The sequence below is a fragment of the Phlebotomus argentipes genome, unplaced genomic scaffold, assembly GCF_947086385.1.
Source record: "Phlebotomus argentipes unplaced genomic scaffold, Phlebotomus argentipes genome assembly scaffold_18, whole genome shotgun sequence".
In the NCBI taxonomy this organism is placed as follows: Eukaryota; Metazoa; Arthropoda; class Insecta; order Diptera; family Psychodidae; genus Phlebotomus; species Phlebotomus argentipes.
The window spans coordinates 9,175,087-9,195,339 of NW_026776177.1; the positions used below are offsets into that span (position 1 = coordinate 9,175,087).

General features: G+C 41.5%; 2 protein-coding genes across 13 annotated transcripts; both read right to left on the minus strand.

Moving 5' to 3' along the window:
- Window positions 1-521: 521 nt before the first annotated feature.
- On the minus strand, window positions 522-17,354 carry LOC132260781 (uncharacterized). Of its 12 annotated transcripts, XM_059759111.1 has the most exons (28): window positions 16,889-17,354; window positions 13,471-13,627; window positions 13,225-13,391; window positions 12,625-12,669; window positions 11,535-11,717; window positions 11,332-11,475; window positions 11,139-11,272; window positions 11,066-11,077; window positions 10,765-10,804; window positions 10,563-10,703; window positions 10,183-10,497; window positions 9,808-10,122; window positions 9,573-9,746; window positions 9,046-9,513; window positions 8,659-8,979; window positions 8,410-8,592; window positions 4,871-5,002; window positions 4,486-4,809; window positions 3,914-4,240; window positions 3,637-3,786; window positions 3,230-3,418; window positions 3,038-3,169; window positions 2,639-2,797; window positions 1,652-1,808; window positions 1,430-1,596; window positions 1,217-1,373; window positions 957-1,123; window positions 522-902 (listed from the first exon to the last, which is right to left on the minus strand). In XM_059759111.1, the coding sequence occupies exons 1-28, from the start codon at window positions 17,106-17,108 to the stop codon at window positions 532-534; spliced, it is 5,451 nt and encodes a 1,816-aa protein (XP_059615094.1). In that variant the 5' UTR covers window positions 17,109-17,354; the 3' UTR covers window positions 522-531. The 12 variants fall into 12 exon arrangements, with proteins under 12 accessions (XP_059615094.1, XP_059615096.1, XP_059615095.1 ...); XM_059759113.1 differs by lacking the exon at window positions 12,625-12,669; XM_059759112.1 differs by lacking the exon at window positions 11,066-11,077.
- Window positions 17,355-17,916: 562 nt separating this feature from the next.
- On the minus strand, window positions 17,917-20,241 carry LOC132259345 (kynurenine 3-monooxygenase). The gene is made up of 5 exons (XM_059756934.1): window positions 19,731-20,241; window positions 19,617-19,665; window positions 19,172-19,259; window positions 18,686-19,109; window positions 17,917-18,624 (listed from the first exon to the last, which is right to left on the minus strand). Exons 1-5 carry the CDS (start codon window positions 20,064-20,066, stop codon window positions 18,142-18,144), a joined length of 1,380 nt encoding a protein of 459 aa, XP_059612917.1. The 5' UTR covers window positions 20,067-20,241; the 3' UTR covers window positions 17,917-18,141.
- Between the last annotated feature and the right edge of the window lie 12 nt (window positions 20,242-20,253).

Below are 20,253 nucleotides of genomic sequence, written 5' to 3' on the forward strand. Positions count from 1 at the left end.
CACTTCGTGAGTTCACGCACATTTACCTACCAAGCACTCTGCACAGTTTTCACTTCACCATTATTTATGTTGAAGAACTCCTCGGGCTTTGCACTCGAGTCGGAAAATCACAAACTTTCGCCATCTTTTTTCTCACCTTCTGACAGCATCACCAGCAGCGCCACGGGCATCGCGCGACTGGGACGGCAAGCACCAAGCTGCAAGAAAAATGTGCACGAAAAACCATTTGAATCGCATACTTCCAACCGACGCGTGCATGTGAGGACCAAAGAATTCTCCACCCATGATATTCCTAATAGTATATTTATTCAATAATCGAATTATGTACAGAAAATTCACCTCAAATATGAACCTTTTCACCCAAAATTTACGATTTAACATTTTCTAGTTTACCAATTTTCGAGAACACTCTCATATTAAGAGAGATTAATACAATATGAAGATGAGCCGAAATGGACGATGAGCTTATCGAATGGCGAAAGGAGAAGAAATCGGGCAGAACAGATAGAAAATAGGGGCAGTGCAGGATTATCACGCCTGCTTAGGATGGGCGACGGGCGGCGGCGGCGCCGGCTTGAAGCACTGCAGCAGGAAGGCGGTGTAGATGACGAAGGCCACGGAGATGGCCAGCAGGGCGTACATGAAGATGTTGAGCTCGGGCTGTCGGAAGCGGTTCTTCCGCAGCCACTCCAGCACTTCGCTCTCCACCTTCAGGTTGCCTCTGTAGATGCTGGGGAAGCGCTTCCGGAAGTATACGAGCGCCGGCAGCTTCGTCACGCCCCACTTTCGCGCGTACCTGGGATCGGCCATCTTCACGAAGGTGATGTCCAGATTGTCCGTTTCGCTGTCGATGGTCTCCAGTTTCTCCAAGACGACGTCGCTTTCATCATCATCGCGTTCGTCTGCAAAGAACGCGATTTAGTAATTGTTTCCCGGAAATTTCTGCGGGTTCTTACAAAAGTACACTGTGAGGAAGTCATTCTCGTCTAATAACTTGTCCAGCATCTTTCTGTTCACCTCCTCAATCTCATTCTTGATCTCGAAGACATCTTGTGAAGTCAACCACGTTATGATTCTCTCGTGCTGAGTCAGATCGCCATCGTACAGAATAGGCACGCGTTTCCTGAAAAATAAACATTAATGAATTAATGATTTAGATGTTCTTGAAGTGTCAGACATTTTCTCCTGCTTAACCAAACTCTTAAGACTAATTTACCTAAAGTAGATGAGTGATGGAATATTCACAACTTCATATTTCTCCACGGCTTCAGTACTGGCGATCTTAACAAAATCTATTCCAAATAGATCGGCTTCGCCATCAATCAACTCTAACTCCTCGAGAATCTCCTCGCACTCGTCGCAATCTTCATCATCTGCAACGAAACCAGCAATAAAGGCACTTCCAAGACTGACGACAAAACTATCTTACAGAAGAATACTACAAGAAGTGAAGATTCTTCCATGAGACGCTCCAGCATGCGATCATTCACTTCCTCAATTTCATCTTCCAGTTCTCTGTTGTCGTCATCAATGAGCCACTCGAGAACTGACTCTTCATTCTGCAGATCTCCTTCATAGATCAGCGGATTTCCGTTCCTGCAATATAGAATGTTAGCAACAAATCTCAAGAGAATTTTAACATTGAATATACCTAAAGTACACCAAAGCTGGGAAGGTTTTGATTGAGTAGCGTTTCGCCAACTGAGGATCCTGAATCTTCACCATGTGAATACCGAAGACATCGCACTCATCGTCTATGAGTTCCAATCCTTCCAGGATTTGATCGCAGATGTTGCAATTTATCTTATCTATTCACGAAAGAACACATATTCTTAGATCTTGACTTACAGCTCTAATATTGATGCCAGTATAGATTGTATTAGGAATCCACACGCACACACGCACTCTGAAGATTGTTTAGTGCAGAGGAGAAACCACTAAAGTCCAATTGTGTGGTTCAATGCTGAAAGTATGCTTGAACTTCAGGAAACTGCAACGCCTTCCTGAAGTCAGGTAAGCTGGGATTTTGTCACTCTGGTTAGAAGGAAGGAACCCGGATTCTGGGACAACCTAGCGTCAAGATCTGGCCGAGATCTCTTGTATTTAATGATTCAATTTAATTTATGTATTTTTGTCTATATTTTATGTTTGATACAGTGCTCGGAAATAAAATATTAACAGTAGAAGTTCTGGAAGTCTTGCTGTGCAGCGAATTTTCACGTTGAACTGCAAATCTAATTTCCTTTTAATTGCATTACCAGAATCCAACGCGACGATCGAAACCCACTATTGTAACGGATAAACTTGACACCAGATGTCACTACTGGTGCTAGACTCTCGTAGTTAGAGTCGAAGGAAGTAAGTCTTTAATGTTCCTCTTATTTATTCTTATAGCCTCGATTCAATCTCTTATCAACGTTCTGTTCTAATTCAACGTGGAAATCCAGAGCATATCTATATACATATGCATTTAAGGTTTGTTTTTCCGAACGCTGTAAATCTATCCCTCCAAAATCGCAAACAGGACCGACTGGACATAACTTCTGAAGCTTGAAAAGCTAAGCAGCATCTCGAAAGGCATTACGGAACACCGAAAGCGCGATCTCCGCCCCGGATTAGTGTAGCGTTCGTGTTGTACCTTGGAGGGCCACTTCGAGACGCTTTCGCAGCTTGTACTTGGTGACCAGCGTGCGCGTGTTAGCTTGCGCCCTCGTGACGTTTTGTGTGGAGGCTTTGGTGGCAAGTGGTGAGCAGAGTGTTCTGCAGTAGGCTGGTGCTTTTTTGCTGTTTGGAGGCACTTTGGAGAGTCGGGAGGAGGGGCACATGCGAAGGGGGAAGTCACAATTAACATTCGCTCCGGACCCTCTCTCAACATCAAACAGTTTTCAGTCACATGGGATAAAAATCAAGGGATCAAAATCACGTACTCTAAAAGTCTATCTTTTACGTGAGGGTGTAGTTTTGGGGAATTGTGAGAAGCCAGTAAAAATTCAATAAAAATTAAACAGTAAGATTGAGAAATGGCCCTCAGACTCACAGAAGTACACTGCCAAGTAAGTTGTATCTTCCACCATTGTCTCCAACATTGCTCTCGTTATGAGTTCTATCCTGTCTTCGGTTCTCTGCGTTATCAGCCACTGAAGAACTTCTTCCTCCTCTTGCAGTTGACCTTAAAGTAAATATATAAATCAAAAAACTCTGCACAGATCCTTTATTTTACTGGACCTACCTTCGAAGACATTTGGAATTCCATCTTCGAAGTACACCAAAGCGGGATACTCCACAACGCCGTACTCTTCCGCAACGCTGAAGTCCTTCGTCTTTACGAAAACTATACCATGACGATCGCAATCGTCATCGATGTTCTCCAGCTCTTCAAGGATTCCCGCGCAATTTTCACACTCATCAGCTCCAGCGTCTACAAGAGAAGCAGAAAGCCGTTAATCCGCCATAATCTTGCTGGGAGGGAACGGCATGAGATATACGAAGTCAAAGACACAACAAAGCGGAAGAGCACACTTTCTACGACAAAAACTACGACTAGAGGTCCAGTCACTAAATCTACAGCGAGAAGTGATGAGTCGTCAAAGGATGCGCACCGGGAACACCCACAAATCCCACAAATGACTCAAATACCCTCTTCGTGATGCTCCAGTGGAGACGGTCCAGCCTCAGGACCTGGACATCCCGCCGGCGTCTGCGTTGTGGCATTTTGCTCGCGCTCCTTTTTCATTCTAGCTTTTCGCATTGCTTTTGAGTTGCAAATGTCGCACTGTGTCTTATTCCCTGGCAAGTGGTTTAATGTAATTAGCTTTAGTTCCAACGTTTAGAAGCGCTTCCGGTTATTTACGCTCTCATATTTATTAGTGCGGCATGAATTTTGCCTACAGCACTCCACTGCTAAGATACTCACAGAAGAAGATCGCCAAGGAGCCAGACTCCTCGATCATCGACATTAGCTTGGCGCCCTCGAGGTCCTCGATCACATCTCCGCCAGGGTCCTTCTGCGTCAGCAGCCAGTTGAGGATGTCCTGCTCCTCGTAAATGTCCCCGGCGTAGATCACTGGCTCCTTAGAGCCTGACTTGTAGAAGACAATCGCAGGCAGAGCGAACACGCCGATTTCCTTCGCCATCTTGCGATCGTCGATCTTCACGAAGTCTATTCCAGCGCGATCTGCTTCATCATCGATGTGCTCGATCTCTGTGAGCACCCTCGGGCACTGCTTGCAATCGTCACTGTCTGGTAAGATCACATAATACGGAGAATTTAACATTATTATCAATACTAACAGTGCAGACAACCTGGCAAATTTAGCTTTCTTTTCTTTAGCAGCTTCAAGATGAAAATCTTTCAGAGACTTCACGTTTTCAAACATTGCTTACTCTGGCTCGAGAATTTGCGCAAAAGCTTGAGTTTGTGCTTAATCTTGTGCTTGAATTTGTGCTTGATTTGTGCAAATGTGCAAGCGTGAATGAAATACTCACAGAAGAAGACAGCCAAGTATTCCGAATTTTGGCGAATTTTCTGGAACATTTTGCGATTAACCTGCTCAATATGATCAGTCATCTCCATATTTTCAGGATTTGTCAGCCAATCCAGCAATTCTTCCTCGTCATCAAGATCACCGTCGTAATTGATGGGTTTTCCCTTGCGGAAGTACGTCAATCCCGGAGGATTTCTGTATCCGAACTTCTTCGCCATGAGTTTATCGTCGCATTTCACGATTGTTATTCCATATTCAGCCGCTTCGTCGTCGATCAACTCGAGATGTCGCAGAATCTTGAAGGCTTCGTTGTTGTCTTCGAGGACTTCAAAGGCAAACCAAAAGATTATCATATTACAGTTTAGGAATGTGATGAAGAAACTCACAGAACATCACCGCCAGGAAGTCCTTGCTGCTGATGTACTCAAAGAGAGTCTCACGATCGATTTCCGGGATGCTGGAGTCAGTTTTCTGCTTCACCATCCAATCGAGAACTTCCCTTTCATCTTCCATGTCGCCTAAGAGAAAGCCAAGGAAGAGTTTGTGTGAAATCCACTCTTGGACAGCGATAGAACATAATGACATTGATCATACCTCATCCTGCAGTGGACTTTTCTTTCGTTTTTCGTGTGTTTTGCGTATCAAATGAACCAAATTAGGGAACCTTATTAGTGGATTAATAAGTAGAAGTGATAGAATAAAAGTAAGAAGTTTCAAAGTTAACAATATTAACAATTTATTGTTTTCTTTTAATATATCAATTAGAAAAAATATAGTCTAACAGTTCTTATTTCAAATTGTCTGTTCTCCTTCTTAATTTTGCTTTTACGATCCTGACTGTTTGTGTTAGTACATATTTCATGTAATATGCCTGATTTTGCATTCTAGCAATTTAACTCTGAGAAGATATCTTTGTTTGTCTACAATACTCGTCTAAAAGTATGCTTTTCTTCAATTGTATACGAATTTAGGTAGTTTGACTTTTCCTTAACTATTTACGTAGATAGAGAAATTTCAAGTACAGAATATCAATTATGAGGTTACTGCTTTTGTACAATTAGTTGATAGAGCTTCGCTTGTTGTAAAATGTATAATGAAGTAGTAGAAGTTTAGAATTATGTTCACGAGACTTTTACAAGAATCACAGAGAAAATAGAGAAATTCAATGAAGAGATGATAAATATGATGAACGAAAATCTACACGAAAATGATAATTCTCGCTCTCCAAAAATTGTAATAAAAAATTTCGCGACTTTTCGGGGCTTTTTAGATGTTTACGCGGAAAATCCCATTACAATTCTTGTCGAAGAATATAATAAAAATCATGTGCAAGATGACTAGAGATGGACAAATTACTGCGACTTGGTTTTAGGCGTAGCGAAAAAAATAATTTAAGCTTAAATATTATTGATTTAAAACACAACCACAATTTAAAAAATAAAATTCAATAAACAGAGTGTCAACAATTTCACATTAGGCTTCAACAATTCCTCGCAACTTTAACAACAAATCCTCCAACAAACTGTCTTCAACAATATTTACAAGAGTCTTGAGTGATTCTCCAGCTGAGAATCGATTTCAACAAATTTGGCTATCACAATAGCTTCTTTGCCTACAAAATCGGAGGTTAGAATCTTGTCTCTACTTCTGCATTTACAGTGCTTTTCTCTGCAAAAAACTATACTTCAAATTTAGAGCAAAATGCATCACTGTTATTTCCTTGAGTCTGTAACCTGCTTCCGGACTTTTAGAGTCTTAGAACTAACGAGGTTTCAAGTTATATCGGCTTTTTACGCATCTCTGAGATATATAAAATGGGCAGGGAGTTTTTCTTTCCTAGAGCTCAAGAAGGTGATCTAAAATGGGTGGCGCGGCAACATTCCTCTCCAATTCGTTAAATCCAAAAAGCCTAAGTCTTCACCACCAGTTAAGTCCGATGCCAAAGAGGCCCTTTTGGCCCTTGACGTTCTTGTCCTTGCCTTTGGTGGCGAGCGCCTGCTTGGCATTGGACTTGGGGTCGCGCACCTTCTTGTCGTCGTTGCTGTCTTTTTTCGCGGTCTTCTTCGTCAGGCCGGGACTGGGGGCGGGCTTGGGTGGGGTAGGTGGGGTTTGGGGCTTCTTCGCTTTGGCACCGCCCTTCTTATCGACCTTGTCATCTGGCGAGCCGAACTGGAAACTACCACCGGAGTTTTTTTTATCCTGACTGTGTCCAATTTTGGCCGCCGTCATTTTGGGCACCTTCGTGGAGCGTTCCAACTTGGTGGGACAACACTGGAAGGGTCGGTATTCGTGGGGAACGTAGTTTGAACCCTTTTTCGCATTTCCGCTGTGACCGAGTCCCACGAAGAAGCATCCGTCATCTGTTCAACAATAGATAACAAAAACATTTTGTCAGTTTCGTCCAGGATATAGGATGTCTCTAAACTCTTCATCTTGCAAAAACAAATGAGAGAAATACAGAGAGTAACCAAAACTTTGTGAAAAAGAAATAAAACTTATACAATTCTAGTTGGGATAGAGTAACTTTCAATTGTTATTCCTGCATGGGTGCTTTCTTCTTTCACCTCTATCTTCAAGTTCTTCAGATCACACTTTCGTGATCGTACAGCATATTAGCCGACAAACTCTGTTAGTGCCTTTATAGAGTATAAGAAGAAATTATTGTGTCATTTGCGCGCCATTTGGCCAGCAAACAGCAATATCTACAGAAATATTCACCATGGGACATCTTTCAGGGACTCATTTACCAAAGAGCAAATAGTCAAAAATACACAAGTTAATATCAACTGACAAAATGTTTTTGAAATGCTGACAAATGACGTTGCCAAAGTGCTTCGAACAAGTAATTTTATCCTCTCTTTAGCCATCAACTAACAATAACATCTACAGAGATTTCTTTTTCGTAATGCCTTATCATTTTGACATGTAGACAACCAAATCAAAACATTGTGTCAGCTTAAAGAAAAAAAGTAACATCTATCAAATAGTTAGTGGTAAATTCTTTAGCGCACTCTTTGAGAACCATGTTTGGAGTAACAGTCAATCAGATGTTCTTAAATCTTTTTATAAATTGTCATATTCAAAGTCTTTTAGCAATAATGGGGAAATAATGTGGAAGTAAAATGTTTATCGAAAACGGTGTTGGAATTTTCGGGGAAACAATTCCATACTTTCGTCATCATTATCATCATCATCATCTTCATCGTCGTCGTTGTTATCTTCGTCATCATCGTCGTCATTGTTATCTTCATCATCATCATCCTCATCATTATTGTTATCGTCTTCATCTTCATCATCGTTGTCCTCATCATCATTGTTATCTTCATCATCCTCATCATCATCTTCATCATTATTGTTATCCTCATCATCATCCTCATCGTCGTTATTTTCATCATCTTCATCATCGTTGTCTTCATCATCATTATCTTCGTCGTCTTCGTCATCATTATTATCTTCATCATCCTCATCATCATCGTTGTTATCATCATCCTCATCATCATTGTTATCTTCGTCATCATCCTCATCATCATCGTCATCGCCTATTTTTAAACTTTTTAGACATTTTCTTCTATTTTTTTCTCTTGCAATAAACGGATTTTCTGAAGGGAAATTTCATGCATTTTCCAATAGATCAGTTATTAATGGATAAATTCAAGCCAATTGTGTAACAAATTTTGCATACTTTCAGACAATCTCCACGAGATCATCAGCTTCATGGTCATTCATGGGAGTTTTCGTTTATGGTTAAATGTTATGTTTGAAAAGGAATTAATATAAACGCAAATTTGGAATGTTCTTACTCTTTTGATCGATTAGCCACTGCAGGACGCGATTTTCATTTTTGAGATTACCTAATAAATAAAAAAAAATATGGCGCATTAATTCTACAATCAAAATTCTGTGCAGTAAAATAAAGTCTTCTTACCATCATACATGATTGGAACGCCAGTTTCGTAGTAAACAAGGGCTGGGAAGGAGAATATTCCGATTTCGTGTGCCAACTTTGCGTCGCTAGATTTCACAAATTGAATTCCATGCTTGTCAGTGTCGTCATCAATGGTTTCCAACTCCTCCAGGATTCCAGGACACGCGGTGCACTTGTCGTCATCTGAAAATGCAAAGAGGAGGAAATCATTGTCAAGCATTGAAAGAGTGTATTTAGAAAGGATCTTACAGAAGAATACAGCCAAGTGCTCAACTTCATTGATAAGAACTTGAAGAGTCTTTCTATCAACAGTTTCAATCTCATCTGGTGGCGATTCGTAGAGTTCAAGCACCCACTCGAGGATTTCCTCCTCCTTCATCAGATTTCCGCTGTAAATTGTGCGGAACTTGTTGCGGTAGAAGACAAGGCAAGGAAGATTGGGCAGATCATATTCCTCCTGAATATCATCATCGGACGTCTTAACAAAGTCAATATCCTTCTCTTCACACTCATCATCAATATTCTCCAGTTCGTTGATGATTTTCTGAGACTTCTTGTCACCTTCTTCATCTGTAAAATAATTAACCAAAAGTAAGATTTGTGCAATTATTCAAACTCTCAACGCTCATCACTTACAGAAGAACACTACGATGTGGTCATTTTCTCCCAGAATTTTTTCCAGCATCTTCACATTCACTTCCTCAATTTTTCCAGGAATCTCGAGGGTATTTTCGTCCGTCAGCCAAGTGAGAACTTCATCCTCATCTTCACCGCCTTTGTAGAGAACCGGCTCTTTGTTGCGGAAGAGGACAACTTGTGGCAGATTGCGAATGCTGTACTTCTTCGCCAGGGAAACATCTTCAGTGCGAACGAAGATGATTCCGGCTTCATCGAGTTCATCGTCAATGTTTTCCAGATCCTCCAGGAAGTTGTCACAACGCTCTCCCGACTCGCAAGGTCCGGTGAAGTACACGACAACGTACTCGTGTTCGTCAATCAGTTCCTGAAGGATTTCGTCAGTAACTTCTTCAATTGATGCAGTTTCCTTCTGGAGCAAGAGCCACTCAAGCACTTCGTCTTCATTCATCAAGTCTCCAGGGTAAACTGCAGGAAATATCATATATGTGAGTATATTATAGACATGGTAATATTCATTTTGTTACCGCTTGGAATCTTCTCTTCGAAGTAGACCAGCGCAGGCAAATGATCCAGGCCATATTCCTTAGCTTCTTCAGCATTATCGATCCTCACAATCACGATGCCCTCCTTTTCCAGCTCATCATCGATATTTTCTAATTCATTCAGGACTCGAATGTCTTGTTTATCGTCCTTGTCATCTAATAAAATCATTATTATATGCTTGAAAACGTCCCAAGATTTCCTAGGTCAATAACTTACAGAAAATGACTGCTAAGTGATCAGAAGTTTCGATCAACTTGTCCTTCATTTCGTCAGTGATTTCTGGGATTTCGGAATGTCTCTTCTGATGGATGAGCCATCCAAGGAGTTCATCAGCCTTCTGCAGATCACCCTCATAAACATGAGGAACGCCCTTCTCGTAAAGCACCATCGTTGGGAGTTCGTCAATGCCCCATTCCTTGGCCTCGTTGTCATCGTCGATCTTCACGAAAGCGATGTCATTTTGATCGCAGTCATCGTCAATGTTCTCCAGTTCTTCCAAGATCTTGGCGGATTTCTTCTGATCCTTGTCGTCTGAGGTGATAGAGAATTCATTGTTATTGTTAAAAATGCTGCAGAAATCAATAAACTTACAGAACAGCACAGCAACGTGATCCATTTTCTCGATGATCAGATCCAGCATTTCATCAGTGATGTCCTCAATCTCATCAGCACTTGTTTGCGACTCCAGCCACTTCAGGAGACCTTCCTCATCATCCAGAGCGCCTTCGTAGATAGTCGGGATGCCTTTTTCGAAGTACAGCAACTTTGGCACTCTTTCAATTCCGTATTCCTTCGCTTCCTCGATATTATCAATCTTGACAAAAAGAATTCCCATCGAATCGCACTCATCGTCGATGTTCTCGAGTTCTTCCAGCACTTTCTGCGATTTCCTATCGTTATTGTCGTCTGAATATAATAGAAAAGGCATTTAAAGACACTTTTTAAAGAAGATTCACAGTAAAAATATTTACAGAAGAGAACTGCCAGTTGTTTGCCTTCCTTGATGAGAGAATCTAACATTTCATCTGTGACATCTTCAATTTCATCCTCTTCCAACCGAGACAAAAGCCACTTCAGGATATCATCTTCATCCTCCAAATCGCCGTCATAAACTAAAAAGTAGATTTTTCGCTTAAAATCTCCCTAAAGAAATACTCTAGATGGTTTTCTTACTATTTGGTATCTGTTTCTCGAAGTAGACAATCGCTGGCACCTATGAAAAACAGTTCCATAAATATAATTTATACGGAATATCATTCAAAACTCAATTGCCATGTTCATGCAATTTCGGGGAAACTCTGTGAAGTATTAAATTAAATGGAGAGCGCAATGAAAATATCAGTCCCAAAATATGGTTTGCAAGAATAAATAAACTGGCAAATATAGTCCCGTGAGAAGAAGCATTAAGAGAGAAAGAGACGATTATTTCAAGGGGAGGGTGACTCTCGTAAAACTCAACCTCATTCCCACTTACTTCGAAATCGTCCTAAATCATTAAATTTATTTTAGTAAGAGTCTCCATGAGATATTCGCTCATTGTCACTCACCTCATCGAGTCCAAAGGCTCTGGCGGCTTTCTTGTCATCAATCTTGACGAACTGAATTCCATGCCTGTCGCAGTCATCATCGATCTTTTCCAGCTCCTCCAGAACCGTCATCGATTGCTCCTCTCCATGGTCATCTTTAAGGAGATGTCAAGCTTTTACTTCTTGTGGAACTCTGCCAAGGGACATAACTTACAGAACAGCACTACTAAATTGTCCACATTGCCTATAAGAGTGTTGAGTGTCTTGGCAGTGACGTCCTCAATGATGTCCTCGTCGTCTCCTGTGGACTTGTTCTCAATCAGCCACTCGAGAACATCCTCCTCTCGAGACAATTCATCTGAATGGGCGGGAAAGAGCTTCACAAAGTGTACTTAAGACGAAAAGCTCTCGACTCACTCTCATAGATGATGGGAATTTGGTGGCGATAGTAGACGAGTTTCGGCAGCGCCCCCAAATTGTACTCATCCGCCAAGTCTTCGTCGTGAATCTTGACAAAGCCGATCCCAAGTTGGTCCGCCTCGTCATCGATGTTCTCCAACTCCTGCAGAGCTTTGGCGCACTTCCTGCACTCGGTCTTATCTGTGGGTGCGCGCCGGAAACAGAGATTGTAGGATATTATAGTGCCTCGCGAGAGCGAAGGTGGCTTGGCGCGTGAATTACGTGGTCAGGAGAGACAAACAGAGCGGCAGAGGAGGTGAAAATGCCACCCACATGGCGGTGGGAGGTCAGATACAAAAATAGGCAGATATGAGAAGTCAAGCCATGCAAACAGAGACACGAGCAAACCGACACAGTCTGTTGCGGTGGATTTTCTCCCGCAGAGAGAGAGAGAGAGAGCGAGAGAGAGCGATGGGCAGAGAAATGTTAATGAAATTTTACTGCACGGTAAACCATCTTGCAAATATTTATCCATATGAAATCCAATCGTGTCAATTAACTTCAAACTGAGTGAAATTTCAGTCACTCCATCAGGTTCACATTTAATTGGTTGCTGTTCTTGAACGGATTTGAAAGAATCTAGTCTATTTATACAGGTTTTCGTGTGTGCGTCTATCTCTAATTGAGAAAACTCAGACGGAACAATTAATCACTATTGGATTTTTGCCAGTACATTTTGCAACATTTTATTCATACATTATATGAATTAAAATTAGTTTCTGTACAATGACTTTGTCCTACGAAATTCTAATGCTGCATTTCACTTAAATATTCATCTATAGAGACACTTTTTGTTTGGAGAGGAAAAGGCAAAAATGTTGTGCAAGTGAAACACATGAAAGTTGTGATAGTCTAATGTCTTGTAAAGAATTTTGAGCAACTTTCATCTGCTGTGATGGTGGAGAAATTGTGTGCTTGTGCATTTGATCAAATTCGCAATGCTCACGACAAGACGATGACGGAAACACAGAGAGATAGAGAGGGAGAGAGTCGTGATTAGGAGTTAAAATTAGGAGGAAAGAGATGGGAAGTGAACATTGACACTTACTCGACATTCCTCCATGTCCTGATGGACATGTACTGTGCTCTGGACCTTGTTTTGTCATACATTAGCAACAGTACATGGAGATTATGCAACAAATATTTTAATTGACGATCCATATTTTTTTGGTGTAACCATACAAGATAACGAGAGACACACACAGATTAAGTTTGATGATTTAAACAAACAAAAGAGAATAAAATATCATAGAAAAAGAGAAAGTTTATGAGAAATAAAAACAATTAGAGAAGAGTCCTCTAAATATCAGACAGACAAAGTGGCATAAATATGCTGTTATTCACAATCTAATCAATCTAGTTTAATATTTTATATGGGAATGATAAACGTATAAATGTAGCAAATTCATATTTCTTCTTGTTCTTTCCAACATTGCGCGAAAACTCATTTTGTGAAGTATCTGAGAATTTTCATCTCAACTTTATAAAATAAATTGCTAAAAACATCTTATTGTCATTGAAAGAATAAGAATTCTTCTTCTCTCTTAGAGGAAATTACAGTTCCTCTTCTTCAGAGACACAAAAATAATCAAAAAAGATTATATTTAGATTCAATTTGGTTGAATTAATGTGACAAGTGGATACTCACAGAAGAGCACAGCAATGTAGTCAGTGTCCTCAACGATCTTCTCGAGAATCTTCGCATTCACCTCCTCAATTCGATCCGGGAGATCCATGGCTTCCAATGATGTGAGGAAATCCAGAACAGCTTCACTGTCCATGATGTCTCCATCGAAAATGATCGGCAGTTTATCACTGAAGAATTGGAGAGAAAGTCATTAAATTTATAGACATTCTCAAGCGAATTTCTTTGATGAAAAGAATAAAAACCCACCGGAAGTAAGTGAGAGCTGGGAAATTTTTAATGCCATACTGCTTGGCCAGTCGTTTGTCGTTTATTTTAACAAAATCCACACCGAAAGAATCGGTGTCATCGTCGATTTGTTCGAGTTCGGCTAAAACTTTGTCGCAAGTCACACAACTTCGTGCATCTGTAAAAAAGAAAATGACTCATTCTGGCTTTCATACAAACTTTTGGTTGCAAATTCAAGTGATTTCCTAGCCGAATTACATTGAAATGCATAGAAACCATTAAATACCAGACGCCTCCCCTTGGCGTGATGGAGACGCCAGGTGTTTTTCTAGAAAATCAATTTTAACAGAAAGAATGTTTCAACCTGGCAAAGTGGGAACAAATTAAATTACATAAAAAAATTATTTTAAAGGAATGCAGAAGTGTCGTAAGCTCAGAAACACGTTGCGGATTTACATACACCAGGCGCCTCCACTGGTGTGTTGGTGTTTTAATACATAAAACAGAGCAAAGTGGGTTTTAAAACGTCGTTTTTCCACCGGATATGACGTCTGTTATTGAGCTGCAACCCAAAAATTAGACCCAAAAACCTTGTAAGCGCTTCAAGAGTGTTTTCGGGTGAATTTTCCGGTGACTTAGGCTAAATTCTTTTTCGATTGAATTCTTTTGTGTTGGAAAACACAAGATAATCTCTGATATTCCCACACAATTTTCTTCAAACGCTCAAAATAGCGTGCGCGACAGAAATTGTCGCACACAACACGCTGAGAAATGCTCAATTTACTCAATTGCTCGGCGAGTCTCACTGCTGTTAGATTAATAATTTCTGGCCTAAACCCATCTGCAAATTAATGCAAATTAACTTTCAAATTTATTTAGGGGAGTCACAGTGACATCACAGACACATTCTCGAGTGATCTTGAAATTGAAATGCATTAATCATTTCAATCTCGAGACGCGAGAAAGTTCTCTCGCGTCAGGGACACAATTGCATCAGTGGTTCAAGGTTTTGCAGGAAAGTTTCTGCGCTTTCTAGTAAAGGCAATCACTCTGCAATACAGTCATCGAGCGTTAATTAGAATCACTGCTCCTTTGCGGCAATATTGACTGACAGAGTATTGCATAATAGGGTTAAATGCAAAACTCTTTCCCGTCAATATTCACATGATTTGCAGCATTGAAAGTTTGAGAAGTTCAACACTTTACCAGAGAATTTAGGGGCAAAGCTAAATATAGCGCCACAAGCATTAAAAATACATAATTGTTGGTCAAAGAGATGTGTTGAATCTGAGCCGAGAGGGCAAGTCAATTCTACGCTTGATTTTGAGGAAACTATCGCAAAGGCTTTGATTGTGCGAAGAAAAATAAATGAATTTTAAAGCAGGAATGCTGTAAAGCAGAGCTTAGGTGGGAAAAGTGATGACTAATGCCGCGAATTATTAGTCTATTTTCTATTTTGGACCAACTTTCATTGCCATCGCCTCTTTGGAGGTTAAACTTATGGTGTGTGATGGCGAAAGAGTTTGGGCGCGAGGGAGTCTCGAAGAGTGGAAGGACGATGATATTTTGACGGAAGGACAAAAATAGAGAATTATCGATTCGCATGGAGGCAGAAAGTATGTCAACATTTTCAACACTCTTCCACATGTCTCATTAAGTCGCACCTAAGTGAGAGATTGAAGAGGTAAAAACATGATTTCACATATATTCAATGAAATTGTCTCAATCACAAGGACATGGCAGAGCTTTCTCCGCGGCAAAAGTTTACCAATAAATCACAACGCGTGGATTCGAATAGAAATTCCATGTGATGCTGGCACACCTCCTAATTTGCGTGTAATAGCACAATTATTCTGAAATGATCTACGAGATGCACTTTAAGTCTGTGCTCATGTGCAGTGGCTCAGTATTGTTGATCGAATGTGCGTTTGCTTGCCAAAATATTTCAACTAAAGTCTCGGTATTCGAATAACTACAACACCGTTGTTTGAACTCGTCTGGTGCACACGATTGCACTAACATCTGGGACACCGCGAAGGGTGAGCATTTTTCTCCGGTGAAGGTGTGTTATTTGAGTCTCACAATATCCTGACAGTGGTCAGCCATCTGCAAACACTCAGCGAATGTGTATTTTTAGTCAGAACTTTATCTATGAACTATTTCTCCAACTGGTCGTGTACACAAGGGGGAGATATTGTGTTGAACTGCTTAGCTCAGTGCAGAGAGATTTATCTTAATGCTTCTCTTGATTATGTGGTCGTAAACCCAGATTTAGCCACTAAGTAGCGACCAAAATCAATAATGCTTGCGTTTTAACTGGAATTTATCTTTTTTCTTAGGCTACGTCCACTTGATTTTAAGAGGTTTTCGAACAATTACCAAAATTTAACCGAAAACTTATGCTGAGCGTTTACTTTGCACGATTTACAGGAATTGGAAAGAACAGAAAAAGACGTTTTTTTGACGCACTGCCAAAGTTCTGTAAGCGTCTGTGACTCCTCAAGGAAATTGTGGAATTGACAAGAAGATGGTGTACACATTTCAGTCGCATTACCTCCCCCTTGGCCGTACATTATGTACAATTGAAGCCCACAGTCAGCGGTTGAAGATCACTAAGAATGTGGGAGGGAGAGGGACGTTAAACTAATTATAGCCGCGTGTGTGAGCAGAGACAGAGGCCATTAGCGCCCAAAGCGAATCCTCGTGAGTGCGCTGGACATTCTTAATATCAAGCCTCATTGATGCGATCTTGTCAAGAGAGATCGCATTGAGGTATGGTTGAGAGTGAAATGTGGTAGCAGAAGACACCGCTTTCCCTCGCGAATGTGAAAAGTGTGTTCTAAAAATACGCCACACTCATCAGGATTACACACTTTCTTCGCCATTTGCAGCGGAAAGGAGATCAGCGATCCTCATCAAATGGAGAAATACGGCGCACACACAATCAATTTGAACTCATTCTTGGTGCTATTTAAGGTGCGTTAATTGAATGAGAGAGCTTGAAGTTTTGGCGGAAAATCACATCTGCCAGATCAGAGGAGATAAATGAAGCGTGGAAATTGCACCAGTTGCACAATGATCGATTTTGGGGGATTTTTAATGTTTGCGCCAGACGACAAATGAGGAATTCATATGGATTTATGGGATAGTTGATCTATTTTCGAACGCGATCGCCACACGATCGTCTTCAGCACACAACGACATTCAACTCACAGGGTGATGAGTGAGAAACGACCCCGAATAGAGCCACTTCATCCCCCTGAGATCAACATCGAGACTGCTCACTTATGTAATCGAGTGTACTCCTTGCAAGATAAAGCGCTTCGCTCAGGCTCTCGCGTGCGTGACACTTTTCGGGCAAAAATCCGCACACAATCCAAAATGGCTTCCGTTGAGCTTGAGCCAAGGCACAAGTGATCACATATCACAGCACACTTACACCAATATACGGCCACATAATCCTTCTCCTGCAGAATCCGCTCCAACTGCTTGGCTGTGACTTCCTCGATCACAGGATCCGCCGGATGCGCGGGCTGCGGCGCCTTGGCGGCATCAGCACTTTTGCTCTTGGCACCGGACGCACAACCCGGAAATGCAGCGACTGCCAATAGGAAACACACCAGCGAAATTGATGACCATCTCGAGCGCGCAAAGATCATTATCGGCCGACTTTCCCCCTTTTTTCACAGTGTGTCCTAACACGGGTGATCCACTCGCGATCACACTTCACCTCGCTTTTTCCCGGAGCTCAGGCACTGAGTGGACGGAAATACGTGTGAGGTAGAAAGGAAAAGAGAGTGTGTGTGAGAGAGAGAGAGAAAAGCGCGAGACTTGGATATAAAAAGAGAGCAGCAGAATTTTCCGGCGGACAAAATGGACACACGATCGATGTGTTGCTGTGCAGAGCCAGTTCCGCTTTTCACACAAGTCCGCTCGTGACTGACCGAGTGGGAATTTGCACCGATTCTTGATTTAATTTGGGCGACGACTTGTTGCTCTCGACCGTTCGTGATCGGTCGTCAGCCTAAAAATACCATCACGAGAATCAGCAAGGAAATTCACGCACAATCCGCATCGATCGCACGAGAGCACCATCGTCAGACGCTTGGTGGCTTTAGGCTCGAGATTCTTAAGGTGACCAACATTATTTAGTCACTTAAGCTTTAACGTACTGCTAAAGCTCCAAATTTATTGCATTATTCTCAGACTGTATTTAGAATAAAAGCAAAAAATAAATAAACTATTATTTAACCTTGCTTTTTACGTAAAATGGTTTAACGCTGCATGCATACCTACGCATTTCTTTCTATATTCCTATAAATCAACGTGAAAAAAAGAAGATTACTTATATATTTCCAGGAACTTTATCTGAAATTAAATATGGTAAAAAAACGCATGTCATTATAGAAATTCGCGTATGAAAGTACGCATAGTTCAGCACGTCTTATTTATATACATTTTTGGAAAGAATAAATTATTATCTTTCACGTATTGTTTCTGAACTTTTTTGGACAATAAACTGCTTGTTGACACAGTTGAGCAAAGTTGAATACCTTGTTGTACAAATTATTTATGAGGGTTGTAAAAATTAAAAGCTTAGTGAAGACGCACATTCACCCAGATTTTTTGTTTATTAGAGATTGCATGGATTGTATTAAAAGCTTTAACTTCTCCCAGTGTTTACGTGGAGTTTTACGGGTACCAAACCGCCTTAGCCACTCCACTGGCCACTGCAGCGAGTCCTGCTCCTGCTAAGGACACCATAGACCAATTGAGGACTCTGTTCTGCCACTCGCGGTTCTCGATGCACTTGCGATAGGGCATGTGGGAGAAGGACACGGTGTTGTACAGCGGCATCCAAGTGTTGGGCATGAACCAGAAGAGGAAGTCATCGAGTTTCTTGCGCCACAGGTAACTCCTGCGGTTCACCAGGTCGCGCATCTCGACGTAGTTGTACATGGCGAGATCGCAGATGGCAAAAGCGTCTTCCCAGCGCTTCGCTGAGAACTCCCTGATGGCCGAGTAGAAGTCCATATTGGGCGATCGGTCCAGGATTTCACTGAGAATGGAGCAATCCTCGAAGCCAGCATTCATCCCTTGGCCGTAAAAGGGCACCATGGCGTGAGCAGCGTCGCCCATGAGTAGGACATTGTTGGAAATGTGATAAGGACGACACTAAGGATATGCAACAGTTGTTATTATACAATTCAGAGGCAATCTGTACAGCTAAACTCACTTTGATCATCACTAGAGTTTGTGGTTTGATCTTGAAGAAGTCCTTTATGAGTCTTTCCTTCCCAATAAGCTGAATGGAATCTGCAAAATGCGTCCCGAAGAAATCCAGCAGATCCTTCGGAGTTTGAAGCATATCGAAGTTCTCAAACGGCATGAACAGCGTCACTGTCCAGGATTTATCCTGATTAGGCAGCGCAATCATCATGAACTTCCCGCGAGGCCAAATGTGCAGGAAATTGTGAGGCATGGCAAAGTCTCCGGAAGCCGTGGGCGGAATACAGAGCTCCAAGTAGCCGTGTTCGATGTAGGTTTGACTGAAATCGAAGCCCGGGCGTGAAATCATGTGGCGTCGAACCGCCGAAAAGGCTCCGTCGCAGCCAATGATCATGTCCGTTGCGACTTCCTTAACTTCATCGGTCTTTGGACTTGAAAGGATACAGAGAAAGATCAGGTCATGTCTTATTGTAATGCCACAGTGTGACCTTACTTTTTAAAAGTCATCTGAGTTTCCTCTACACGCATGTCCATTAGTTTATGGTTGAAATTCAGATGTATATTTGGATAGCGCTCAGAAGCTGAAAGAAAAAGAATGGATGTATGTATATCTTATGTACATAACATCTTGTATTCAACTGTCACGTTAGGTTTGTTTAATAATCCTTTGCATCACAAGAAGTTACATAAGAAAGGTATTTTAGTACTTTCTCGTATACTTTCTTGTTAGAAAAATTGTGTGAGTAATTTTCGATAAAAGCTCAAATATTTCAAATTATCTCTCGAAGTATTCGCATGCGATACTTGAAAACCTACTTCAGAGACATTTTTTCAGCACATGTATCTTAAAGTATCATTTTACAGTCACGACTTTGTCGCGACACTATATGATATGAAGTCTTATGAGCGTAATAAATTGGATTGGATAGAAAACTTACCGTTTAAAAGGACCTCATTTAAATATTTGCGACCCACGGAATAAATGCACTGCGAAAGATAACAATTTGCTTAACACTTTCTTTAATACACACACGGAAAGAGATATTATTTACCTGATTCTTCGTCTTATCGTAGGGCACAATTCGGCGCTTGCCGTTGAGATCATGGATCATCCGGCCACGCATCGGGATTGCGTGTTTCAGAATTACATCTTCCAGACCAACCGCCGCCAGAGCTTTTCTTCCTCGAACGGACAACGCCAGATTGATACTCCTGCCGCCAATCAACTCAGTCGTCCGGACGTCGTCACGGAACTCGTACAGATGCACCTGATAGCCCTTCTTGCCCAGGTGCAGGGCTAGCAAGGAGCCCACGAGCCCACCACCAACAATGGACACATCGGGATTCTCCCGAATGTTGTTGGTGAACGTTTCCGGATATTGCTGCATTGTCGGGCACTTCTGCTCTCCACGATGGCTGAAGACTTTGTGAGACTCTCAAGACTCGATATGGGCTTGTCTCCGTGTGAATTCTATTTTTCTAGAGATTGAGGAAACCTTACAATCGCGTGAGTAAGTGAGACACTTGATGTGGCGACTGAGGAACGACACAGACAAGCCCCTTGTCACTCGTCAT